Below are 23,241 nucleotides of genomic sequence, written 5' to 3'. Positions count from 1 at the left end.
AATTTGCTCATCCACCTTCTTTTTTTCAGGACTCGTTAATACTTAATTATACTATATAGAATTTTAAGGTATGCCGGATATTATTATTGAAAAATATAAATTTTTCTATGTGAAATTTTTTATGTGTTTTTTATTATTAAAATATATTTTTTTATGTGAATTTCAGATTTAATAATTTTTTATAAAGATTGCCTTTTTTTAAAAAGAAAAAAGAAATGAGCGGAACTTTAACTTTAGAATGAGAAATATTATTTCTCTATTTAATGTGATGCTGAGAAGAAAAAATAAAAACATTTAAAATAAGTTTATTTATTTTAATGGAAATGAAGTTAACGTATTCTTCACTACTCAATCTGCCGTTTGGTGAAGTTGTTAACCTTACCATACTCCGAACTTTATTTCCACAACTAAATTGAATAATTATGTAGTACCAAAATTTCATCATTGGTGGAACACACTCGTCAATACTATTTCCAGTTTTGTTATTCCACATTAAACGATGATATTCATATTTGATTTTGGTCTCCCTTGTATTATTTGTGATTAATGTTATCTACAATTATGAAGTGCATAAATGTAATATAGTCACTTTAAAAAATTATGAGACTAATTATTAAAAAATTAAATTATTTTAATATGAATTCTATATTTATTTAATTTTTTAAAATAACTGCATGACACTTACGCATTCACTACTCCAACTATCAATTTCTTTTTTAAAATCATAATTAATCACAAAAAATCAAATCTTGTAAAAATAATTTCACGTGTTTGATGGGTCAATACGAGTGACATTAAAAAAAAAAAAAGAATCAAAGAAATCTGCCATGCCATGTGTAATAAGGCTACTTACAAAGTCATACTCTAAAGGCTTTCACCTGCCTCATTAGATAGGCATTAGCGCCAGAACCAACTTCCATGCCCACCACCTCTTTTGGTTATCGTTACATTTTTTAATTCATTTGTTTCCTATCTATCATTCTCAAGGACATACGAATCAAGATATGAAAATCGTTCAAGTCAAAGATCATCACTTCCTTCACAAAACTAAGTCTTCTTCCAACCAAAATATAATTCAGGTAAGAGTAATAAAAAAAAAGTTGTAACTCTAATTAATTACTTGAAGACTTGAAATTAGAGGAAAAGAGTGTAATCCATAGCAAATCACTACACACAAAATGGTTATGGTCTCGATTAGTAAGTATAGGATCCTCCATATTTTAATTGAAATTAGAATTAGGAAAAATATAGTTACAAGCATAGTTATGTACTAATCTGTGCACTAATGTGATGTGATTGGTCAAAAAGTATATTTTATTCAAAATAGTGTTAATTTAAATTTTAAGTATAAATAAATCAATATTAATATATAAATTAGTGTATAACTATATTTGTATATAGTAAAATTTTTAAAATTAATACTCTGATTAAGGGAGTACAGTGTTCACTTTCACGGGAGTGGGGATGTCAACGAAAGCAGGCACATGATTGCAGCTTGTGAGCAATCGGTGGGAGGCGTGTAACTTTATGTGAGGTGGCCAATATATACATATATAGCTCATAAGTTCTTTCTCCGATGGTTTACACGTGGTTTGCTTTGAAAATTTTAGGGGCAGTCGACTCGACGCCATATAACTTGAGATTGCGGCCAGAGAGTTGAATATGCTCTCCCATATCATAAAATAATTAAATAAATAAATACTATATTCTTTATTTAGTATTGTCTTGAAATAGATTATACTGCATATATTATTATTTGTAGAAATATTTTGAACAATAATAAATAAATAATAGCTTTACCCTTCCAATAAATAAGGAAGGAAACATATTTTCTGGTTGTAATTCGTACTTTTATTGGAAGGCTTCCATTGTTAAGATTTGTTTATATTTGTTAAAAATTTAAAAATGTGATGAATTCTCCCAACTCAGGTTACTTGTAAGAGCATCTTTATTAACTTGATCAAATAAAGATATTGGTCAAAATTTAAATTATTTGTATAAAAAAGACCCACGTCGGATTGGATAAATTTAAACTAATTTACATTTTTGCTATAGTCATTAACTAAAGATGGAATATCACTCTCATTCACCAAAATTTAAAATATTAAAATATTCTATATTTTCATTTTAAAAGATTAAATGACCGTTAAAAATATGTTTTTTAAATATTAATTTAATTATAATATAATTATTAATAATATTAAATTAGTAGAGTTATAAAATGTGATAAAAATGATTTTTTTAAAAAATATTAATTTAATAATATTTTATTATTATATAGAGAATGAATGACTAATTCAATATAAAAATTAAATTTAAATAAAATAGATAAATGTAAATAAGTATTAATATTAATTAAATTTAAAGATGAATTTGGCATTCCAATGAAAATGTTCTGAAAGCAACTCAAGTGTCTCTGACCACGTCGTGGGTGGACCCTCACCGCAGCTGACCCACAAGCCGGAGTCCATTCAAAGGCCTTACAGAGGACCCCATCCAACACACCCACTCCCAAAAACCAGCCCAGCCCAGCCCTTACCCCTAACCCCAATTTTCTCTTTCTTTTATTTTAGTTTTGTTTTAAATATTTGGTTGGGGATGGGGTTGCTTGTCGTTATATTATTTTTATTCTCTTTAATAGAGATTGGTTCGGTGGTGTGCAAAACGACAACGAAGGTGGCCGGCCAGAGTGGTTGTGACCCCCGCATTCACGAGTTTGGCTCCTCTCAAGTTGCGGTCGGGATAAGCTTTTCTTGTTGACCCTTAACGCCACGTGCCATCTCCTCGTTCCAACACCACCTCAAATTTGCTAGCTATCAAGGGAGATAGTATATTTAATATGTTTGCAAAATAGAGTTATATTTAATTAAAATATTTAGAAGGTTTATAGGTAAGTTTGTAAATAATCTAATTAAAAAAAAATATTCAGTTGGTTAGGTTTAAGGTTTATTCTCCAATAGTCACTAGTTTGAATCTCCTTAAAGCCACTAAAGATTTATTTGATCATTAATTTCAGGATCCCGTGAGATTAGTCGAGGTGCGTACAAGCTGGTCCGGATATTTATGAATTTAAAAAAAATAAAAAATAATCTAATTAAATTATGATGCAAATTTAGTTCGAGAGCTTCGTAAGCCTTTTAGATTGAGAAACACTCTTATGTCATCTCTTCTGATCATTATAATTTTCTGAAATTTTCACATAAAATATAATCAATAATTCAATTTTTTCAAATCTCAATTCAATTTTTTTTAAATCTCATAATAATAATATTATAAAAAATAGTATTCTAACAATATTTTATTAAACTTTAATTTAAAACTATCTCATCTCATCTCATTGTCTAAACAATTTTTAATTATAAAGAAGAGTCCTTGATATGTGATATTACTAGTCGGGATGATATTTTTTGAATTTATTAGGTAAACATAGTTTATAAATACTACTTTCACCCTACTACATAGGGAAAATATTAGATTAGCAATGTAATTTATTTCATTAAAGAAAATAATAAATAAAAATAACTTCAAAGATTCAAAACTCAACAAATTTCCCCCCAAGTTGCCGAATTTTTTTTATGTTAAAAAATTACTACTAATAAATTTATGTGTGTGTCGTTTTATTTTAATCAAAAATTTTATATGCAGTCATTTTTGTGAACTCTTTTATGCACTCTAGTAATATGATTGGTTGTGTATTAAAAAAAATTAATCAAGCCAATCGTATCAGTGGAGTGCATAGGAAATACGTAAAAGTGACTGTATGTAGCATTACTCTTATTTAATATTTAAAATAATAAAATTCACTAAAAAAAATTAAACTTGATAAACATTGGATCATCCTAAACCAAAAGGCAAAAGTGGTAGAAATAGCTTAAAAGTAATGCTAGTTACAAATTTTTAATAAACAAGTTACATACAAGATTTTTATATTAATTTTTCATAATTTAATTAAATAAAATCTTTTTTTTTTAATGGACTTATATAAAACTTATAATGTTTGTAAATCATTTATCTTCTCTTAAATATGACGCTAAAGTATGCGTAGCACGCCACTGGCACTTTGTTGGGAGACGCAAGATAGCTCCGGGAAACGCAGTGCAAGTTGCAACACATGCAGAGTCAAACACTCTGCACACGCCTTTTGCCTGCACTTTGTTGGCCATTTCTTGATTGCAATCCAGCGCTTACAGCCGTGCGTGTACGGCTATGGTCGACATTGATAAATGATGAGCTGTGAACGCGGAATGATATTGATATGCGTAGAGGCAACTTTCACTCGTAAACACGCTGTATCTAAAGATGCAGTGCCCTACGAATAATGACAGCATAATGATGAATACATATATAATTTTACTTAAATACTTTTTTTTTTACGTAACGATATTGTTTTAAATAAAGGATATATTATTACAATAATTTATAAAAATATTATTATTTTAAAATATGATTGTATAATATAAGAAAAAATCTAGTTGTAAATAACTGCACATTAATATATGTATTAATTTAATGTGATTGATCAAAAAGTAAATTTTATTAAAAATAGTACTAATTTAAATTTTAAATATAAAAAAATTAATATTAATATACAGATTAATACACGAATTTATTTATACATAACAAAATTGATAATACAATAACTTGCCTTGGGTTGCATTAGCGAGAGATTTGTCCATATCTCGTTGTCAATAAAAAGCTAGGCAACAAAAATAGATACCTTTTTGTATGGATTAATTACTTAACAAGTTGGTATTGTATGTTAGGGATAAAACCAAATTTGTAAACCCACCCAAAAGCCCACCAAAGAATAAACGACACAAGAGAGCTGCTATATACGAAAGGTAATAGACTGAGCAAGACATAAAACTTTGGGTCAAGACATAGAGGTTGATAGGAGAAGTGTCGTAAAGAAAACCATAAAGAAAAGAAAAGACGATTGTACGTACGATGGAGATATACGAGAGAATGGAGACAGGTTCATTTTGTGATGGAGAGTTTAGAGAGAATATATATGAGAGAGCATGCATTAAACTTATTTTATAATAAATTTTATACCCATTATCCTTGTATGTATGCCTCAAGGTCGAATCATGTAAATATTTATATTTTGCATCATTTATTTATATTTACAAGTCATCAATGTTCAAGCACAACCACCATCAACAGCACTGCCGAATAGCGAGCAAGTTATCTGACTATATTGGGGTCCGTGGACATGGTTGAGTGAAAAATACCCCAACAGCAGGCGTGCCTCGAGTGGGAAATTATCTATGATTTCAGAATGAGTACGGCTCTATATCCACAAAGTAATTATATAAAATAATTTTATAAATTGACGTAATTTTATTTGATTTGTTAAATCTATTTTACAATAAAATTAATTTTATATATCAACTTATCGGATTGTTTTTATGTAATTTTTTTATGACTAGAATATAATATAATATTGTTTCGAAAATTGTCCACTTCCGTTTTATAGGCAAGAAGATAATTATGGAACCTTGCTAAATCAGAAATCCTACCGTTCACCAAAAGAACATTTGGAACAAAGAATCTGTAAATCTATCCTACATTATTGGTTCTGGTACAATGATATCGTTGCTGGGTGGTGGGCCGGGTGGCATTATATGCGTGATCCGTGATGGTGAATTTTAGATCTTCTTGGGCCCTAAAGAAAAACACTCAATCTAAAACGGAGTGCAGCTCTTGCGAGGGCTGGTAGGCAGGTGGCCGACATAAATCGATCGAATTTAAAGCTATATGTTCGATACGAGAATGTCACAAATTTTAATATCTAGTGAGAACCATGTTTATATTTTGCATCGAATTGATTGCTTCGAAAAAAGATTCTGAAAACTGATCAATTGCTAGATGGGAAATGTCCTTTGTTTTATGTGTTCATACTTCATGGACTGTTATTCTGGAGGCCCATTGTCGTTGTTTGTTTAGAAGGCTGTCTTTCACATTTATTTATTCATTTATTTTTTCAATACATTTGAGGAGGGGATTTTCGAATTCCAGACTTTTATTTTGGAGGCTGTGGTTACTTTCACGGTTAATTTTTTATATTACTTTAAACATCGAAATTATTGGAGTCTAATCCCTATTACACCAAGATCCATGTATGAATGAGAACTTGACATTACTGACGTATCTGGGGCAGTATTTCTGAAAGAATCAAAAAACACAAGAGATTCGAAAAGGGACCCAAGAAGAGAAGAATGGACGAACAAGAAAGGATGGAAGTAGTGCAATTTTTTGGTAACTTGTTAGCATAAAGAAAAACAAAAGAATAGATAAAACATATATATATATATATATATATATATATATGCCTTAACGTACATAACCCTCCATAACAAATATATATCTATATAAACAGATACATGAATGTGGACAAAAAGAGCCAGGTAATCCATATCTTCTACAACAACTAAACGTATTTTATTCTAGTAATTAATTTCAAGAAAACAAAAATAAGTCAACAATTCCCTATAAACTAGTATGAAAAAATAAAAAATCGGCCGTCCAAACCAAAAATTATATAGAAAGAGTTTTAAGATTTGTAACTTTTGCGTTTTCAATTTAAAAAAATGAAATTTATTATTAAAAAAATGTTTTTTTAATAATATTGATCATTTTTTTAAAATAAAATATTTGAAACTTAGCCATCTTAAATTTGCAAGTATCATTTCTTCAGCTATAATTCACCAAACCCTCAACAATCTCTTCGTCATGCGCTCAGTACCCTGTAGGGAAGTTGCAAGTCCCAAAACCTGCAACAAAAACAGTAACATTGCATTTTAGCCAAAGAGAATCAACACCTAAGCAGAGGTAATTGCTTGACCCATCATTTTTTTTCGAGCATCCCTTCTACAATTTTCATAAGAATAGGAATTAACCGTGACGACAGAAAACAAAACAAGTCACCAGTTTTTTTGAGTGTTCCTAAAAGTAAGAACAATTAGAGAAGTATAGAGTACGTACTAGGTGGTTGAGTGACCACATAAGCCGCACCACCAAAGTCACATGATCCTGCACTACGGGCATTCTTCTGATAGAAACTATTAAAAGCGTACGAAGCGTGGGCCACTAGCGTATTGGGATTGTAACACGTGGCGTCTGGCTGTATCGGTTGACAATCAGCCCTTCCCTGTCCGCATGCATAATCAAGTGCAGCCTGCAACTTCTCCTCCCCGACGTTCCCATTTGCCACACACCACGTCTGACCCGAGCCCACAGACGTCTTCGTTACATTGCCGGTCGGCGTAACCTGCTGGCTCTTGCTCCCGTTGACGGGAGTTGACTGGCTACCGTCGAGCTCCGCTTGTGTCAGGGGTATGTCGTATACTTTCTGCTCACTGGGGTAGAATAGGCCATAGTTCCTCTCCGATATGGGACCCGTTTTTTCATTCTCGTTGAACAAGGCGAAGATAAAAACGTCGAGTTGATCCTGTGGTCGTAGCGGGGTTCCACCGCCAGTGAGGACCCTGCGTACCAAATTACCATTATACGACGCCGCATTGTCATGGCTTGCACCAATCTCGTTCGTATCACCCAGTGAGGGCCACCCAGTCTCAGTGACTGCTATCTTCACGTCATCGTACTTGAGTGCGGAAAGGGCAGCGAAAACGGCGTCGACTTGGGCATCGAACAGGCTGTTGTAACGTAAGCCATTACCGGAATCCACCACACCCGGGTTTTGCTTAAACAAACTGTAGTCTAAGGAGATATCGTTCGAGTTGGCGCTGTATGCGAAAAATGGGTACACGTTGACCATGAAGTACGACCCGGTTTGACGCAGAAGGTCCAACATGGGCTTGATGACGGGTTCAACTAGTTCGGACTTGAAAGATCCGGATGAGGATGGGTATGAAGATTGGAGGGCGCTGAGAGCTACAGGGGACGAGATTTTGATAGCAGAATCAAGGCTGTACTTGGCCAGGGAGGCATGGATGTTTTTCATGGCGGGTACGAGAAACTTGGTCGTGTTATTGGGGTCAGCAAATACCTCATTTCCGACGCAAATGGCTTCGATTTTGGTAGCAGGATAGAACTGAGAGATGTTGGTTTGGACCCAGTTGTCAGCGAAAGATTGGTCCGCAGCAGTGGAGGAGAGGAGCTCGTTGGGGAGTGCAACGGTGACACTTATATCCGAGTTGGCTAGCGCAGTGAGGACTTCCGAGTCGGTGTCGTAGAGCTTAACTTGGTCGAATCCCTGTGACTTCAGAAGCTCCACCACTTTCGATGGAGGTGGCAGATTGTTTGCCACTCGGCCATAGTTTATTCCAATTGAACCTCCATCTGCAATTGAAAACAGGAGGCATATTCAAACAAGCACAAACATATTTACCTCCATTAACGGTATAAAGTAACATGCACAGTTTATTTCAAGGTTTAGAGAGCAAAAGAAAGACCTGCAAAGGCTAAAATTGAGAGAAGCAAGAGCAAGTAGGAGACTCTGAGGCTTGCCATGCTCCCCGATTCTTTGTGAAGGAAACAGAGATAGAGAAAGGGGGGAGATCAGAGATTTGGTTAAGGTCGGACACGTTGTGGTTTTACTTTATGATGTATTGATGTGTGCAGACTGTTTAAGGAAAGAGAGTGGCCCGAGTCATGGGTTTAATGGAGAAAACGGAAGAGGTGGTAGGGTCCCCACCTCCGTGTTTGTTTGCCTAACGGGCGGGACGTAACCCATTTAGTTAGGCCATGACTACGCCCCACCCAACTACTCGAATGTTTCATTACTGCTTTTCTTGGTGTTAGATTAGGAAGGATTAACTACCATGCATGGTTAATTCTTTCTTTCTTTTCTCAGCCGGGTGGGTTCTTCTGAGAACGGGAAGGAGTTTTCGGGTGGTGGAAGTAACGTACATGCCTCATTGACGCGTACATATTAATTAACCAACCAACGACTTTACATACAGTGGGAATATATTTTCTGGTTGTAATTCGTACTTTTATTGGAAGGCTTTTATTGATTTTCAGCAAAACATTGACTAATAACAAATGTAACAATTTGGTACGTCTGGAATTTTGAGGACCTTTTACACCATATAATGCGATTACTTGTCCACTCATATAAATATAAATATATATATTCTTAATGGTTAAGGAAGTGATTATTAATAATTTTTTTATTTTTATAATAATTAAGAATTTTTAAAAAATACTCAAAAGAAAAATAAAAAACTTATTTATATTAGTGTGCATATTTGATAGGAACATTTGGTAATCACGCTAGTATTTGTCCATATATGAAATACATTTACAAGTTAGCCTGCCCACCGCAACCAATTTTGAGTTCTTCCACGCCCATATTTTCATGCAAATGTTAAATATTGGCAAGGGATAATTGAGGTCCATAACTGTTAAGATTTTTTATATATTTTTTTAAAAAATTAAAAATGTGATGAATTGACTCAATTGCCCCAACTCCCCGTGGGCCGTAACTCGTAAGAAAGCAATCCAAGTGTCCTCGACCACTTCATGGGTGGGCCCTCACCGCAGCTGACCCCCAAGCCGGAGTCCATTCAAAGGCCTTAGAGAGGACCCCATCCACCAACACACCCACTCACAAAACCATCCCAGCCCAGCCCTTACCCCCTAACCCCTATTTTCTCTTTCTTTTATTTTAGTTTTGTTTTTAAATATTTCGTTGGGGATTAGGGCTGTTCATCTAGGTTCCGACCTAGAAATTCGGATATATTCAAACCGGAATTCGGATTTGAAACCCGGGCCGGATTAGCCCGGGTCAGATATGGGCAGGAACCTGGATGAACCCGGGTTTTGTAAAACCCGGATTCCGGGTTCCAGATTGAACCCGGGTCTTTTTGGAGAGGAGTTTGTTCTCGTTGATCTTGCGACCACCGCCTTCGGTGGTGTTGCTCGCCCCTTTTTTCCATTTGTCCGGAACTATCACCTTCGATAGCTTCTTCTCACTTGCACTCCCCCACCAAACAACAAACAGATAAACAAAGTATTTTCGAGAAAGTAAAAAACTTCGAATATCAAAACACTACATCTAAAGCTGGGAGATTGATCCTATGGAGATAAACCGCCAGGTAAAATTAGAAAACGCTTACACTTCTCGCACACCATTGCTGTCCTCTCTCAATTTCCCCCTTCTTTGTAAGTAGAAAAATCGAAGCCCTAATCAGAAACCGTTCCAGATTGGGCCTCTACTTCGTACGAGCGTGTTGTTATATTTATAGAACAAAGTACGAAGGCCCAAAATGAGAGAACAAAACAAAGACATACCCATGGATGAAAACGACTGCACGGGGATGAAAACGAGGCTTTGATCAGTAGAGGAGGCTAGGGTTTCAGCGTGAGAGAGAGAGAGAGAGAGAGAGAGAGAGAGAGAGAGAGAGAGAGAGAGAGAGAGAGAGAGAGAGAGACGTCGACTGGGTAGGAACCGTAGGATATTTTATTTTTATACAAACCCGGTTGTACCGGGTATTGAATACGGAACCCGGATTTCATACCCGGGTCCGAACTGGCTGTTCCGGTTATTTTAATTGTGGATTTCGGCCGAATTTGATCCGGTCCGAAACCCGTAACCGGAACCCGGTTATCTGGGTTCTGGACTGGGCCGGATAAAAATCCGAACCCAGATGAACACCCCTATTGGGGATGGGGTTGCTTGTCGTTATATTATTTTTATTCTCTTTAGTAGATATTGGTTCGGCAGTATCGACATTAAAAGGAGAAATATCAAATATTAATGATAGGTTTACTATATTCTTATTATTTTTTATATTTTTTATTTTTTATTTATTCAATGATTAATTAAGTATTTATTAATGAATTTTTATATTATTTTAATTTTTTAATTAAAATATTTAAAATATTTTAAAATAGTTAAAAATTGATAAAAGTGAAAGAAGTAGTAAAATGGTGGCCCGTCTATCTTCCTATACGCTGAAGTACGCATAGCACGCCACTGGCACTTTGTTGGGAAACGCAGTGCAACACATGCAAAGTCAAACACTCTACACACGCCTTTTGCCTGCACTTTGTTGGCGATTGCTTGATTGCAATCCAACGCTTGCTGCCGTGCGTGTACATGTTGGAAATTTCGGCCAAGTCTTTAAATACTAAGTTGTCCATACCTTGGTTCTCATTAAGTTGACCGAATGCTTAAGTCCTCTTATTTGATTATATTACTTAACAATGACGATGATAGCAATTGTGGTAAGGTGAGGTTTGGTGTTTTAGGGCTGATTTGATGTATGAAAATGATAGAAAAGATGAGTGAGGAGATGAAACTCCAATGCATGTGATAGGCGCACGGCAATAGTGGGGCACACCAAGGTTGGCGCCACTTTAGTATGATCATTGGATTTGAATGGAAGAAGAATTCATAAATCGTAGGAGACAATTTAGGACTTGTGTGTTTCAGTTAAGGGAAGAGGAGATTGATGGGTAATTGAGAGATTTTAAGAGTATCCTAAAATCTTGGATCTCAATATAGTAGGTGTATGGACGGTTGATTATATATAGGAATTGATGAGACATGAAATGAAAATTAGGATTCGTAATATGGCAAGTAGGGTTTCGGCTATGATCAATGGGCAATGGGAAGTAGGGCAAACTAGGGTAGAGCCGAATATGGGAAGTGTGGATGCAATGCGGTGGGTGTGTATGGTATTTGGTAGATGGGATTTATGCAAGAAAAATGATGAACACGATAGAAATATAAAGAACACGCATGAACACTCAAGAACACAAAGAATGAATAATCAACTTCAATTCACGAATTGCACAAAATTAAAAGAAAATCTCATCTATTGATAAATTGAATCACATATATTCAATGAATTGCAAGGTAATGATCCTCTCTTTGGGATTCACGAATTTCACCTAAAAAGCTCAAGTGCAAAAGTACCGAAATAAGATCTCTTAAACAAATAATCTCTCTCTAGGGTAATTGCCAAAATATGCAAATGAAATGACTAAAAAGTTCTATTTAGATAGAGTAATTATCAAAAAATACAAATGAAATGACTAAGAGTCATATTTAGATGGAATAATTACCAAAAGATGCAAATGAAATGACTAAGAATCTTATTTATAGAGCTTACAAATTGAACTCCCAAAAGATCCCTAGCAAATTAAATAAATAAAACAAATACACAATAATAAAATGGATAAATGATCCTATGGTCGTGACATGCATGGTCCATGGTGGGCTAGGGTAGTACATGGCCCAAGGCTGGGCTGGTCCGATGGTTGGCTGCAAGGCATGGCATGTAGGCTCGCCATGTAAGTGTCCTGACCCTCCAAAAGCTGTGACGAAGTATGGTCCGGGATAATTTTCCTAGAGGTTGTGACAGTACAGCTATGGTCGACATTGATAAATGATAACTTGTGTACGCGGCGTGTTATTGATATGCGTAGGCAACTTTCACTCGTAAACACGCTGTATATAAAGATGCAGCGCCCTACGAATAATGACAGCAGAATGATGAATGCATACATTGTTGAGTGAAAAATAGCCCAACAGCATTGGAATAAGACATATTTTTTCCATTGCAGGCTTGCCTCAAGCTGTGGGAATCTATCTATGATTCAAGAATTTGATTTTTAATTATTTTAATATAACATGCAAGCACGATACAGACGTGCCATTTACATCGACTTACAAATATAATATTTTTTCGTAGTAAAATTGTCCACTTCCGTCTTATTGGAACAAATAATCATATCGTTGCTGGGTGGTGGGCCGGGTGGCATTATATGCGTGATCGTGATGGTGAATTTTAGATCTTCTTGGGCCGTAAAGAACTAAACTCAATCTAAAACGGAGTACAGCTCTGGCAGGTGGCCCATATAAATTTTTCGAATTTAAAGTTAAATGTTCGATAAAGGGGAAACAAAAAGATACGAGAATGTCACAAATTCTAATATCTAATGAGAACCATGCTCATTTTGCATCAAATTGATTGCTTCGGTAAAAGATTCTGGAAACGGATAAATTGCTAGTTCTGGAGGTCCATTATTGTTGTTTGTTTATAAGGCTTTCTTTCATGTTTAATTATTGGTATTACTTTGAGGGAAATTCTCTAATAATAAAAAAGATTATGTAAAAATAATCCTATAAATCGATATAGTTTAATGTGATTTATTAAATTATAAAATTAGTTTTATTATAAAATAGATATAATGAATTAGGTGAAGTTATATTAATTTATGAGATTATTTTTATATAATTTTTTTTTTAGATATATCAGTACTCTTACTAACATCGAAATTATTGGAGTCTAATCCCTATTACACCAAGATCCCTTTAGGAATCAGAACTTGACATTATTGACGTATCTGGGGGAGTATTTCTGAAAGAATTAAAAAACAAATGAGATTCGAAAAGGGACCAAAGAAGAGAAGAATGGACGAACAAGAAAGGATGGAAGTAGTGCAATTTTTTGGTTACTTGTTAGCAACTTAGCATAAAGTAAAACAAAGGAATAGATAAAACTTATATATATATACAAAAATTTTAAGTGAAGTTATTTTTGTGCAATTAAAAAAAATTTATATGCCTTAACGTACATAACCCTCAATAATAAATATATATCTATAAACAGGTACATGAACGTGAACTTATAATCCACAGCTACCACACCAACTAAAAGTATTTTATTCTATTGATTAATTTTAAAAAACAAAAAGGTCATCGATTCACTATAAACTAGCAGAAAACCTTTAGCAACTAATCCAAAACTGTAACAGTAATGTTAGATACAGTTTTGCACTCACATGAGTCTTCGTTACATCGCTCGTCGGTGGAACTTGGCTCTTGCTCCCTTTGACGAGAGTTGACTGGCTACCGGCAACCTCCGGTATGTCGTATACCTTCTCCTCACTGGGGTAAAATAGACCATAGTTCCTCTCGGATGTGGGACCTGTTTTTTCATTCTCGTTGAACAAGGCGAAGAGAAAAACGTCGAGTTGATCCTGTGGTCGTAGCGGGGTTCCGCCGCCAGTGAGGACCCTGGTTACCAAATTACCATTATACGACGCCGCATTATCTTGGCTTGCACCAATCTCGTTCGTATCACCGAGTGAGGGCCACCCAGTCTCAGTGACTACTATCTTCACGTCATCGTACTTGAGAGCGGAAAGGGCAGCGAAAACGGCGTCGACTTGGGCATCGAACAGGCTGTTGTAACGTAAGCCGTTACCGGAATCCACCACACCCGGGTTTTGCTTAAACAAAGTGTAGTCTAAGGAGATATCGTTCGAGTTTGCGGAGTATGCGAAAAATGGGTACACGTTAACCATGAAGTACGACCCGGTTTGACGCAGAAGGTCCAACATGGGCTTGATGACGGGCTCAACTAGTTCGGACTTGAAAGATCCGGATGAGGATGGGTATGAAGATTGGAGGGCGCTGAGAGCTACAGGGGAGGAGATTTTGATAGCAGAATCAAGGCTGTACTTGGCAAGCGAGGCATGGATGTTTTTCATGGCGGGAATGAGAAAATTGGTCGTGTTATTTGGGTCAGCGAATACCTCATTCCCGACGCAAATGGCTTCGATTTTGGTAGCAGGATAGAACTGAGAGATTTTAGTTTGTACCCAGTTGTCAGCGAAAGATTGGTCCGCAGCGGTGGAGGAGAGGAGATCGTTGGGCAGTGCAACGGTGACACTTATACCCGAGTTGGCTAGCGCAGTGAGGACTTCCGAGTCGGTGTCGTAGAGCTTAACTCGGTCGAATCCCTTTGATTTCAGAAGCTCCACCACTTTCGATGGAGTTGGCAGGTTGTTAGCAAGTCGGCCATAGTTTATTCCAATTGAACCTCCATCTGCAATAGAAAACAAGAGGCATATTCAAACAAGCACAAACATATATACCTACATTAACGGTATAAATTAACATGCACAGTTTGATTCAAGGTTTAGAGAGCAAAAGAAAGATCACCTGCAAAGGCTAAAATTGATTGAAGCAAGAGCAAGTAGGAGACTCTGAGGCTTGCCATGCTCCCGGATTCTTTCTGAAGGAAACAGAGCAGGACAGAGAAAGGGGGGAGAGAGATTCGGTTAAGGTCGGACACATTGTGGTTTTATAGACTACAAGTGCGGACTGTTAACGAAAGAGACAGGCCCGACTGGGTTAAATATAAAAAACGGAAGAAGTGGTAGGGCTCCCAACTCCGTTTTTGTTTTCCCAACGGGGCGTAACCCATTTAGTTAGGCCATGACTAACCACCACTCACCTACTCGGACGTAAGTTTCATTACTGTTTTGCTTGGTGTTAGATTAGGAAGGATTAACTGCCATGCATAGTTCTTTCTTTCTTTTCTCAGCCGGGTGGGTTCGTCTGAGAACGGGAAGGAGTTTTCGGGTGGTGGAAGTAACGTACATGCCTCATTGACACGGACAATTCCTTAGGGCGTTTTCTAGTTTTTCTTCTGTTGCTTTGCATTTTGCAATCATGATTCAATTGAAAAATAAGGTATCTAGCTATTATTATCTTCAACTTACCCTCAAATCTGAACGTTGGCTTGCCAGCTGTGCGCCGGTAATTTTGATGTTATTAATGTTCAACTTATGGTGTGTGTGTGTGATCACATCCTACAAAATTTGTACGATTTTTTCTTTTATAATTTAAGGGAATATGAGAGTTTATGAATTAAAACTTGTCGGCTTTTTGAAATATTACAACCCAAGTACTACATTAATAGCTCATCTAACTTTATCTCTAAATTAATTAACACTTTTATAATGGTCAACTATTAGCAGCGATCGATCATAAGGTAAATTGCAACTTGTTTTTCGAATTTAGAAGCTAAATCATGAAAGTTTTAATATTTAATGATCCTTTTAAAAAAAAATAAAAAATAAAAACAAAGGTTGTTAGTTTAGAAGGTCAATCGTGTGACAAAATCGTGCATGCATGGGATTGGAGTTGATCATCCGTATATTCATGTACATATTAATTAACTAAACAAGTTTACATGCAATGAGAAGTTGAGCTGCGTGCTCAGATTTCAATTCTCGTTTTATTTTTTGTCTCTAAAATGTATCACGGAACTGTCCACGTTGTTGAATAGGGAATTATATATTCTGTGATCACATAATATGTGCATGATCAGACGTTCAACGCTGCTATGAGATATTTGTCTACAAGAGGCTGCGTCCTCGCAATACATTTGTCAAGATAATTAGGAGGAGAAATACGAATATGATAGCAAGCACTAACCAATTAAGCATTGAAAATGTGTCTGCAGACAGCAAATATCAAATTAAGCACATACAGATTGATGTTGATATATGCAGATAATTCAAACAATATTGCGCAATGTATATTAGTTTTTTAATACAGCAAGAATGGATATTACTTCTTTCGTACCGCAAGAAGTAGTTTTGAGAACTAAAAGCTCAGTAATTAAGGATAGTTTTTTTTGTTGATATCATGAAGTTCTTTCATACAGCAAGAATGGAAATAGATACTTCTTGCAGTAAAAATCGCCAAAGAAATGCCATTTCCGAGAACAGCCTTGTTTCTTAGTTATCGTATAGAAAAAACAAAGTACAAATGGACGGTCGACGGACTTTTGCATGCATGCAATGTATCCCGTATGAACACAACAAGCAGCCCCACGACTTCACCCTAGTTAGCTGCTTGACAAAGATCGATTTCGGCTAGGAGCTAGCAGTAGGAATGGAGACCAGGGACCAATAGCGTCACTAAGACACTAACTTCAACGGGTGGTTTGAAAATAAATAATAAAAAGAATAAATAAATTAGACAAGCATACGTTTTATTACAGACTTGAAATTAGATAAGATATTTTAAATAAAATATTATTATAATATAATTTTTTAATATTAATTTTATTTTAAAATTTGAAAAAGTTAAATTATTTATTATATTTTATATAAAATTTTGAAAAAATTATAATTATTATATAAGATAAAATCAGATAGTTTGATTTTGTATAACCAAACCAGTCCAAAATTATGACACTTGGGGCTTTTAATTTGAACATTGTGCAAGTTTGTCAAGCAGATTCTTGTGCACGATCGAATTAAGTACCAATCCTCGCCCTCAAAGCATGTAGTACGTACAAAATGATCTAGAGGAAGTTACAAACATAATCTTTAATTTATGATTCTATCCAATATTATTATACTTCAGAAGTTGGTGAGTTTCGCAACAGATTCTTGCCACTTGTCAGGGAAGATGAGCCCAACCCCAACTCCACATTGACTTGTTTTCTGAAGCATGTCCAACGGTTTGAAAAGTATATACTACGTACAAACCGTGTGATCTTGTCTTGTATCTTTGATCATAGTGGAACATAAGTTATTGTAAAGAGACAGGTTGAGTGGTGGAATATAATATCATGTCGTCCAAGTTTAACATATACGGCTTTGGGATATTTTTTTGTTAATTATGCCTCCATGAATACCCTCAATGAGTACGTACGTGCATAGGTCGACAGATTTCTGGCCACCAAAAACGCGGTGAAAAGTGGTAGAGGTTTTGTTTTTGAGCTGCGTGTCCAGTCTCATGAAACTTACTTGCAATTTGGTGAGTGTTGGATCACTAACCAAACAAGCAAGAAGAAGAAGAAAACAAAGAGAATCAGCCACCGGCTTGGTGCAGGAATTTTCCCTTAATTTGGGTGTTTTGCTTTGCCTTACCTTGACTTCCCCGCTAGGATATTGGGTCTGGTTTGGCGTGCTCTCGTACGTCGGCTTCACTAGCCATCTTTGTTTTTAGTTGATTTGAAACAGGGAATAAGCATGCCTTTGCGCGTGTAGCTCTACGCATGATGCAATTCATGAGGTTCTAAAACTTACAACTCATGAGGTTCTATTTCGAAAACTAACAGCCGACAAAGCACGCAAACGTTTAAAAAATGAACATAATTTAGATATATTAATGAATATAATTTAATATAATACTTCATATTATAAAATTAATAAATTTATTATAAAGTAGATCCGACACCATGTTAAATTACTAGTTTACTTTTTGGGCTTTGCTACGTACAGTCAGTAAATGCAGTCGGCGTGCAGTCGGTTGTACGGAATTAATAAAAAAAATTATAAAAATTTTTTTTATATTCAAGGGAACTTATATGAATAAAAAAAAGTTATAAAAATAAATTTTTTTTTTATATAAGTCCCTTATTAATTTACTTTTTTACAACCGACTACACACTAACTATATCTGTCGATTGCAAAAAATATTTCTCTTAATTTTTATAAGTTTATGTCAATATCAGTTGTCGTAAAAGGAAAAAAACAATAAATTAAGTGATTGGGTCCACTCATAAGAGTCTATTATTCGTTAAACCTGATTGGTGGTGGGCCAGGGAACCGTCAGACTTTGACTTGAGCCCGTAGATTGTAGAAGCCCAAGAATCATGTTTTTCCCAAAAAAAAAATAAAATTCATGTCCCCATATATAATATTAATTCGCCAACGAACGTGCTTTTTCAACGAGCTGGTGCGGCAGTCGGCAACATATTTGGTTTTCTGTCTTCATCTCTTACGTGGGAATGTAGGACCACTCATTGTGATTTCTCCTTTGGTTGCAAATTTTTTCTGTGGGAATAAAACACCCATTTTATTTACAACACTGCGTTGATTTTTGTCGATTGACTTTTGACCTGCAGGACCATTTATTCCCATTGATTCAATAGTTACATTTGTGTTCTATTTTCAGGAATTATTTAATTATTTTATGATCATCTCACTCTGCCGATGTCATATTATTTAATAATCCCTAATTTCTTTTTGGACTTTAATTGATGTAAGGGTAATAGAATACTTGCAGATCAGATATGATATTGATCTTGAAACAATAGTTTGGGTTTGGACCAGCCCATTAAATAAATGGTGGGCTTATGTCGAACACATCTCCTTCACTTTTCAGGTACTAACACGCTAACCCATTGTTCACGTGGAAATAAAAGCCGTTATATCCAAACACGTTTCCAAAGCGGGCAAGCGACGTCGTTTATAATTAGTGACGTTGAGTCCGTTCGATTAATTTTCGCCAAACGCAGTTTATCCGTCGATTTCCTCCCCAAATACCGAACGTAGCAACATTTTCTTTTGTTTATTTATTTTTTTTGGTTCTTTTAAATAAGAAAAGTAGGGTCGGCGACTCGGCAGCCAGCCAGGGAGAGACAACTGGGAAAAAGCTATACTTTCCGCTGGGTCTCCCGTTGGAAATTTTATTTAGTTTTTCTTTACTTAAGTAAGTAAGTATTTTTTAATAATATTGTAAATTTTTTTTTATAAAATATTGAAAGTTGAAAAAACCATGTAAAAAAGAAAATTGCATTACAGGAGCTCCCAGTGGTGGGCCTAGTCCCACCCGAGAGAACTGAGAAGCCCTTGGAGGTGGTGGACCCTTCCAAGTCAAGTGTTTCAGAGAGAGAGAAGTCGGATACGGAAACTGAAAAATGTCTGGTGTCACGAACCAGGAGGAGGACAAAAATGTTAGGTTTCTTAACTCCTAGAACTTCAAGTTGAAATTTTTTGTGGATTTCTATGAAATGTTGTATCATGGGAATTTATTGAGTGGTATGGGTTATTGTTTTGTTTTGCGTAGAGTTCCCTTAGTTGCAATTTGTAAGTTTTTATTCGGTTTCTTCTTCCATATTTTGTTTTGTGTTGGTGACATAATGTGTTGTGTTTGATTTCTATGGAAAGAGAAGTCTTCTTGAAAATGTGATTTTTATGGTAACATGTTTTTTCCATTCTCCTTTTTCCAGATTTGAGAGAAATTTGTATATCTACGTCTTATGGTGATACTTTCAATCATTTACTGCTTTTCTGGGTTTGCATTATGTCGTCATTTCTTTAATGTGTTCCCTTATATGGATGAAAGCAATAGACTTTTATTTCACAAAAAAAAAAAAAAAAAAAAAAAAAAAAGCAATAGACTTTGCCGAGATTTCTTTTCTCTTTGTGTCAGTGTGTCTTGGTGGAACAGATTTTTCTCTTCTTGACACTTCTGACAGTAATTGATGTTCTATTTTGATTGATTATATTTATAGGGATGTTGTAAATTAGGGTATGCTAGATCTCCATTTTTTCATTGACGGAAAGCGTTAGATTCTATGCTCTTGACTCGTCTTTCTTTACTTCTTTTATATTTTGTTTACGTATATTTTCTGTCACTCCTTATGAACATTTCTTTAGGTGCATATTTTTCCATTTATAGTGTATGCTTCTATGATAGGATATAGTTCTGCTTTATTCCTTTCCCTCTTTGTTTTTCCCATTTTTTTTAGTTCAACGTTTTTGTGTTCATTTGCAGTTGGGTACATAATTGATGGATTTCTCAGACAATACAAAACTTGTGTTCGACAAAATCAAGAAACTAGAACCAGAAAATGCTACAAAGATTATACGGTATCTTCTTTTACTAGATCGTGGGGATCATGAAATGGTTAGGTTGGCTTTGGGTCCGGAACCCTTGATTCATGAAGTGATTTTCAAAGCCAAAGCTGAACTACAACAGTTAGCTACCAAATCCTCACCATCTCAAATCTCACCACCCACCAACCCAGTTTTGAGTCCTCTCTCACATGTTTCTTCAAGGCCGTTTTCATTACCAACAGCTTTTGGCGTTTCATCACCTTACTAGGATCCTCAACTAGTTGTCAAGCACAGTTCTGATTTCATTCCATCACGGAGCTTGGATTATATTGCTGAACTCCAAAAGCAGGCTCAGTTTTTGGGATCAGAGGATCTACCTGGAAATTCAGGAGTCTCAGGATTTTCAAATGATTACCTTTATCCTGATGTTGCAATAGGAAACTTAAGTGCTAGAACAAGTAGACAATTTTCAAGCCTACCTGAAGTTCCAATTAAGACGTGTCACTATTTTAACAAGGGGTTTTGTAAGCATGGAAGTAGCTATAGGTATTTCCACGGACAACTCATGTCCGAGAGCTTCCCTCAGATGTATGGAAATGATGCCATCAATGAGGATCAATTTTTCTCGCCTATATCGCTTGAGAAGTTAGAATTAGAAATAGTTGAGATTCTAAAATCAAGAAAAGGGAATCCTGTTTCAATTGCTTCTTTGCTTATGATATATTTTGAGAAATTTGGAAAAGTTCTTCTGGCAGAAAGGTACCTCCCTGAGAACCAGAGACATGGTAAAGCTGGTTATAGTTTGACAAAGCTTCTTGCTCGTTTGAAAAACAGTATTTGATTAATTGACGGGTGCACTCGAATTTTAGGTCTTCAATGGAGTTGCTCATCTTGTTACAAGTACTCTTTTCAGGTATGTTCATTTTTATGATCTGCAGGCCTCATGGGCAGCATGCAGTAATTTTGGCAGAAGATGCTGAAATATACATAGAGAATCGGAATGAGAAAAGTGACCTTGGTCCAATTGTCAGTGGATCATGACAGATATATCTAACATTTCCGGCTGAAAGCACTTTCACAGAAGAGGATGTCTCCAATTACTTCAGGTAATTCCATCTTAAACTCTTCTTGGTAGAAAGTTGCATTAAAAGGTTTCTAATTAAGGGTTTTGTTTGTAGCAGTACTTTTGGTAGAGTTGAAGAAGATGTGAGGATTCCCTGCCAACAGAAACGGATGTTTGGGTTTGTAACCTTTGATAGTGCGGACACGGTGAAAATTATTTTGGCAAAAGGAAACTCGCACTTTTTGTTGAGCTCGCGTTCTTGTGAAACCTTGCAGGGAAAAGTCAAAGCTTATTGACAGGTAAATTGGTTGTCTGTCCACACTGTCAAAAACCCATCTTTAGATTATATAGAGATTGATAGGTTGATAGATTTGCATATTTTAAACAAATTTTTGAGAGCTCTGTATTGGAGCATGGGACATGAGAATATTTTCAATGTTGCTAAAGCAAAAGATGAAGAAAATGTATGGAACCAGCGATGTTTTCACATGCATCACACGTCTCCTAACACGTATGGTATTCTTGAGGAGAGGCAATGGCCAATATTTGGGGCTAATCACAAGCTCCTTCGTGTGTTATTTATTCCATGCAAAAGCCTAAGATCGCAAGAGATGGCAAACCTACGATCAACCTACACAGGTTGGATGATTTTATTTTATCTTTAAAATCAAGAAATCTATTGTATTTTAGCTAGGATATTCACATCCAGCGCAATTATTTCCAACGGAAATAAACCAGAAAATTTGGTCCCAGTGTGAAGGGAAAAGGAAAAGTCTATACGCAACAGCGTTATATTCCCATCGCGGCCTCAAGGCCTACGTGGCATGGAAAGAAAACGCTTTCGTTCAAAATCCCCCACCTATTCTCTCATCCCTCTCCTGCGATTTTTCTCTTTTTTCTCTCGTACCTCTGCTTTGATCTGTCTTCTCTCGTGTTCTTCCTTTTCTTTTTTGTATTTCTAAATGGTCTAAATCAGTTTTGCATGAATTGATGTTTGTATTGGGTTCGGAAAAGCTGGTTCTAGAATCGAATGCATGTCTGTGTATTGCAGTTCCATTATGGGTTCCTTATACTTTGAAATGTTTCGATTTCTTGTATGGTTAAAGGCTTGTAATATTCGAATTCTGTGCTATTTCGACTTCGACCAACTCGATTTTAGACTTTTAAAGCTTCTGACCTGGTGCTTCTATTTTGTTTTCCTTTTTTATTTTCTCTTTGAATCAACTTATGCGCGATAGCTAATGTGTCAGTTTTTCTCTGGTTTTCATTGCATTTTGGGTTTGATTCTCTTTGGTTGACTTATCAAATTATTTATTTTCCCAATTTTTCTTAACCGCGGCTCCGAAATTGTCGACATTGATTCTAAATTGTCTCCCTTTTTGCAGTTTTTGATGTGTTTGATTTGGTTTCCATAAAAGATAAAAAAGACTAATTTTATTTGGTATCTTTCTTTGTTTTCTTCTTTTGGTTCCAGGCTGCCTTTTGGCCCTTGCCGTCTGGTGATGATGCTCTTGTCACTTGTATTCAAGTCATATCTTTGAAGTGGTACTTTTGAAAAAGGAAAACTCATCTTTAAAGTTGTGTCAACTGCGAGGGACGGTTGTCCCAGATAAGGATAAAATCAACTCAGATTCAAATATTCAAAAGCTTCCAAGTCCATTCCAATGTCTTCGGATACCAATGTCTCCAACTCAGATTTATAGGAGATAATGTTTACAATTTTATGTATATCACTTCATGTAACTGATTCCATCTTTCTTGTAAACAGTTTACTATATATATACACTCTCTCGATAGCCATTAAAGGCAGAGAGCACAACCCAGAA

At 35.7% G+C, this 23,241-nt stretch overlaps 2 protein-coding genes and 1 pseudogene across 2 annotated transcripts; 1 reads left to right on the top strand and 2 right to left on the bottom strand.

Annotated features, from left to right (window-relative positions):
- Nucleotides 1–6,332: 6,332 nt before the first annotated feature.
- Nucleotides 6,333–8,645, bottom strand: LOC122288980 (glucan endo-1,3-beta-glucosidase 12-like). Its single transcript, XM_043095826.1, has 3 exons — nucleotides 8,418–8,645; nucleotides 6,988–8,304; nucleotides 6,333–6,776 (listed from the first exon to the last, which is right to left on the bottom strand). Exons 1-3 carry the CDS (start codon nucleotides 8,473–8,475, stop codon nucleotides 6,742–6,744), a joined length of 1,410 nt encoding a protein of 469 aa, XP_042951760.1. The 5' UTR covers nucleotides 8,476–8,645; the 3' UTR covers nucleotides 6,333–6,741.
- Nucleotides 8,646–13,551: 4,906 nt separating this feature from the next.
- LOC122290304 (glucan endo-1,3-beta-glucosidase 14-like) lies at nucleotides 13,552–15,314 on the bottom strand. Its single transcript, XM_043097939.1, has 2 exons — nucleotides 14,927–15,314; nucleotides 13,552–14,810 (listed from the first exon to the last, which is right to left on the bottom strand). Exons 1-2 carry the CDS (start codon nucleotides 14,982–14,984, stop codon nucleotides 13,708–13,710), a joined length of 1,161 nt encoding a protein of 386 aa, XP_042953873.1. The 5' UTR covers nucleotides 14,985–15,314; the 3' UTR covers nucleotides 13,552–13,707.
- A 4,291-nt stretch (nucleotides 15,315–19,605) lies between these two features.
- On the top strand, nucleotides 19,606–23,241 carry LOC122290305 (annotated as a pseudogene).

The sequence above is a fragment of the Carya illinoinensis genome, chromosome 12, assembly GCF_018687715.1.
Source record: "Carya illinoinensis cultivar Pawnee chromosome 12, C.illinoinensisPawnee_v1, whole genome shotgun sequence".
Taxonomy (NCBI): domain Eukaryota; kingdom Viridiplantae; phylum Streptophyta; class Magnoliopsida; order Fagales; family Juglandaceae; genus Carya; species Carya illinoinensis.
The sequence above is the reverse complement of the archived record's forward strand: the minus strand, read 5'-3'. Positions and strand labels throughout refer to the sequence as shown.

Bases quoted from the DNA above. Each gene is read 5' to 3' on its own strand.
- LOC122290304 (XM_043097939.1), bottom strand. From the start codon at position 14,984: ATGGCAAGCCTCAGAGTCTCCTACTTGCTCTTGCTTCAATCAATTTTA. The intron at 14,811-14,926 runs GTGATCTTTCTT...TTTCTATTGCAG, and splicing joins ATCAATTTTAGCCTTTGCAG to ATGGAGGTTCAATTGGAATA.
- LOC122288980 (XM_043095826.1), bottom strand. From the start codon at position 8,475: ATGGCAAGCCTCAGAGTCTCCTACTTGCTCTTGCTTCTCTCAATTTTA. The intron at 8,305-8,417 runs GTCTTTCTTTTG...TTTCAATTGCAG, and splicing joins CTCAATTTTAGCCTTTGCAG to ATGGAGGTTCAATTGGAATA. The intron at 6,777-6,987 runs GTACGTACTCTA...TTTTTGTTGCAG, and splicing joins TGTGGTCACTCAACCACCTA to GTTTTGGGACTTGCAACTTC.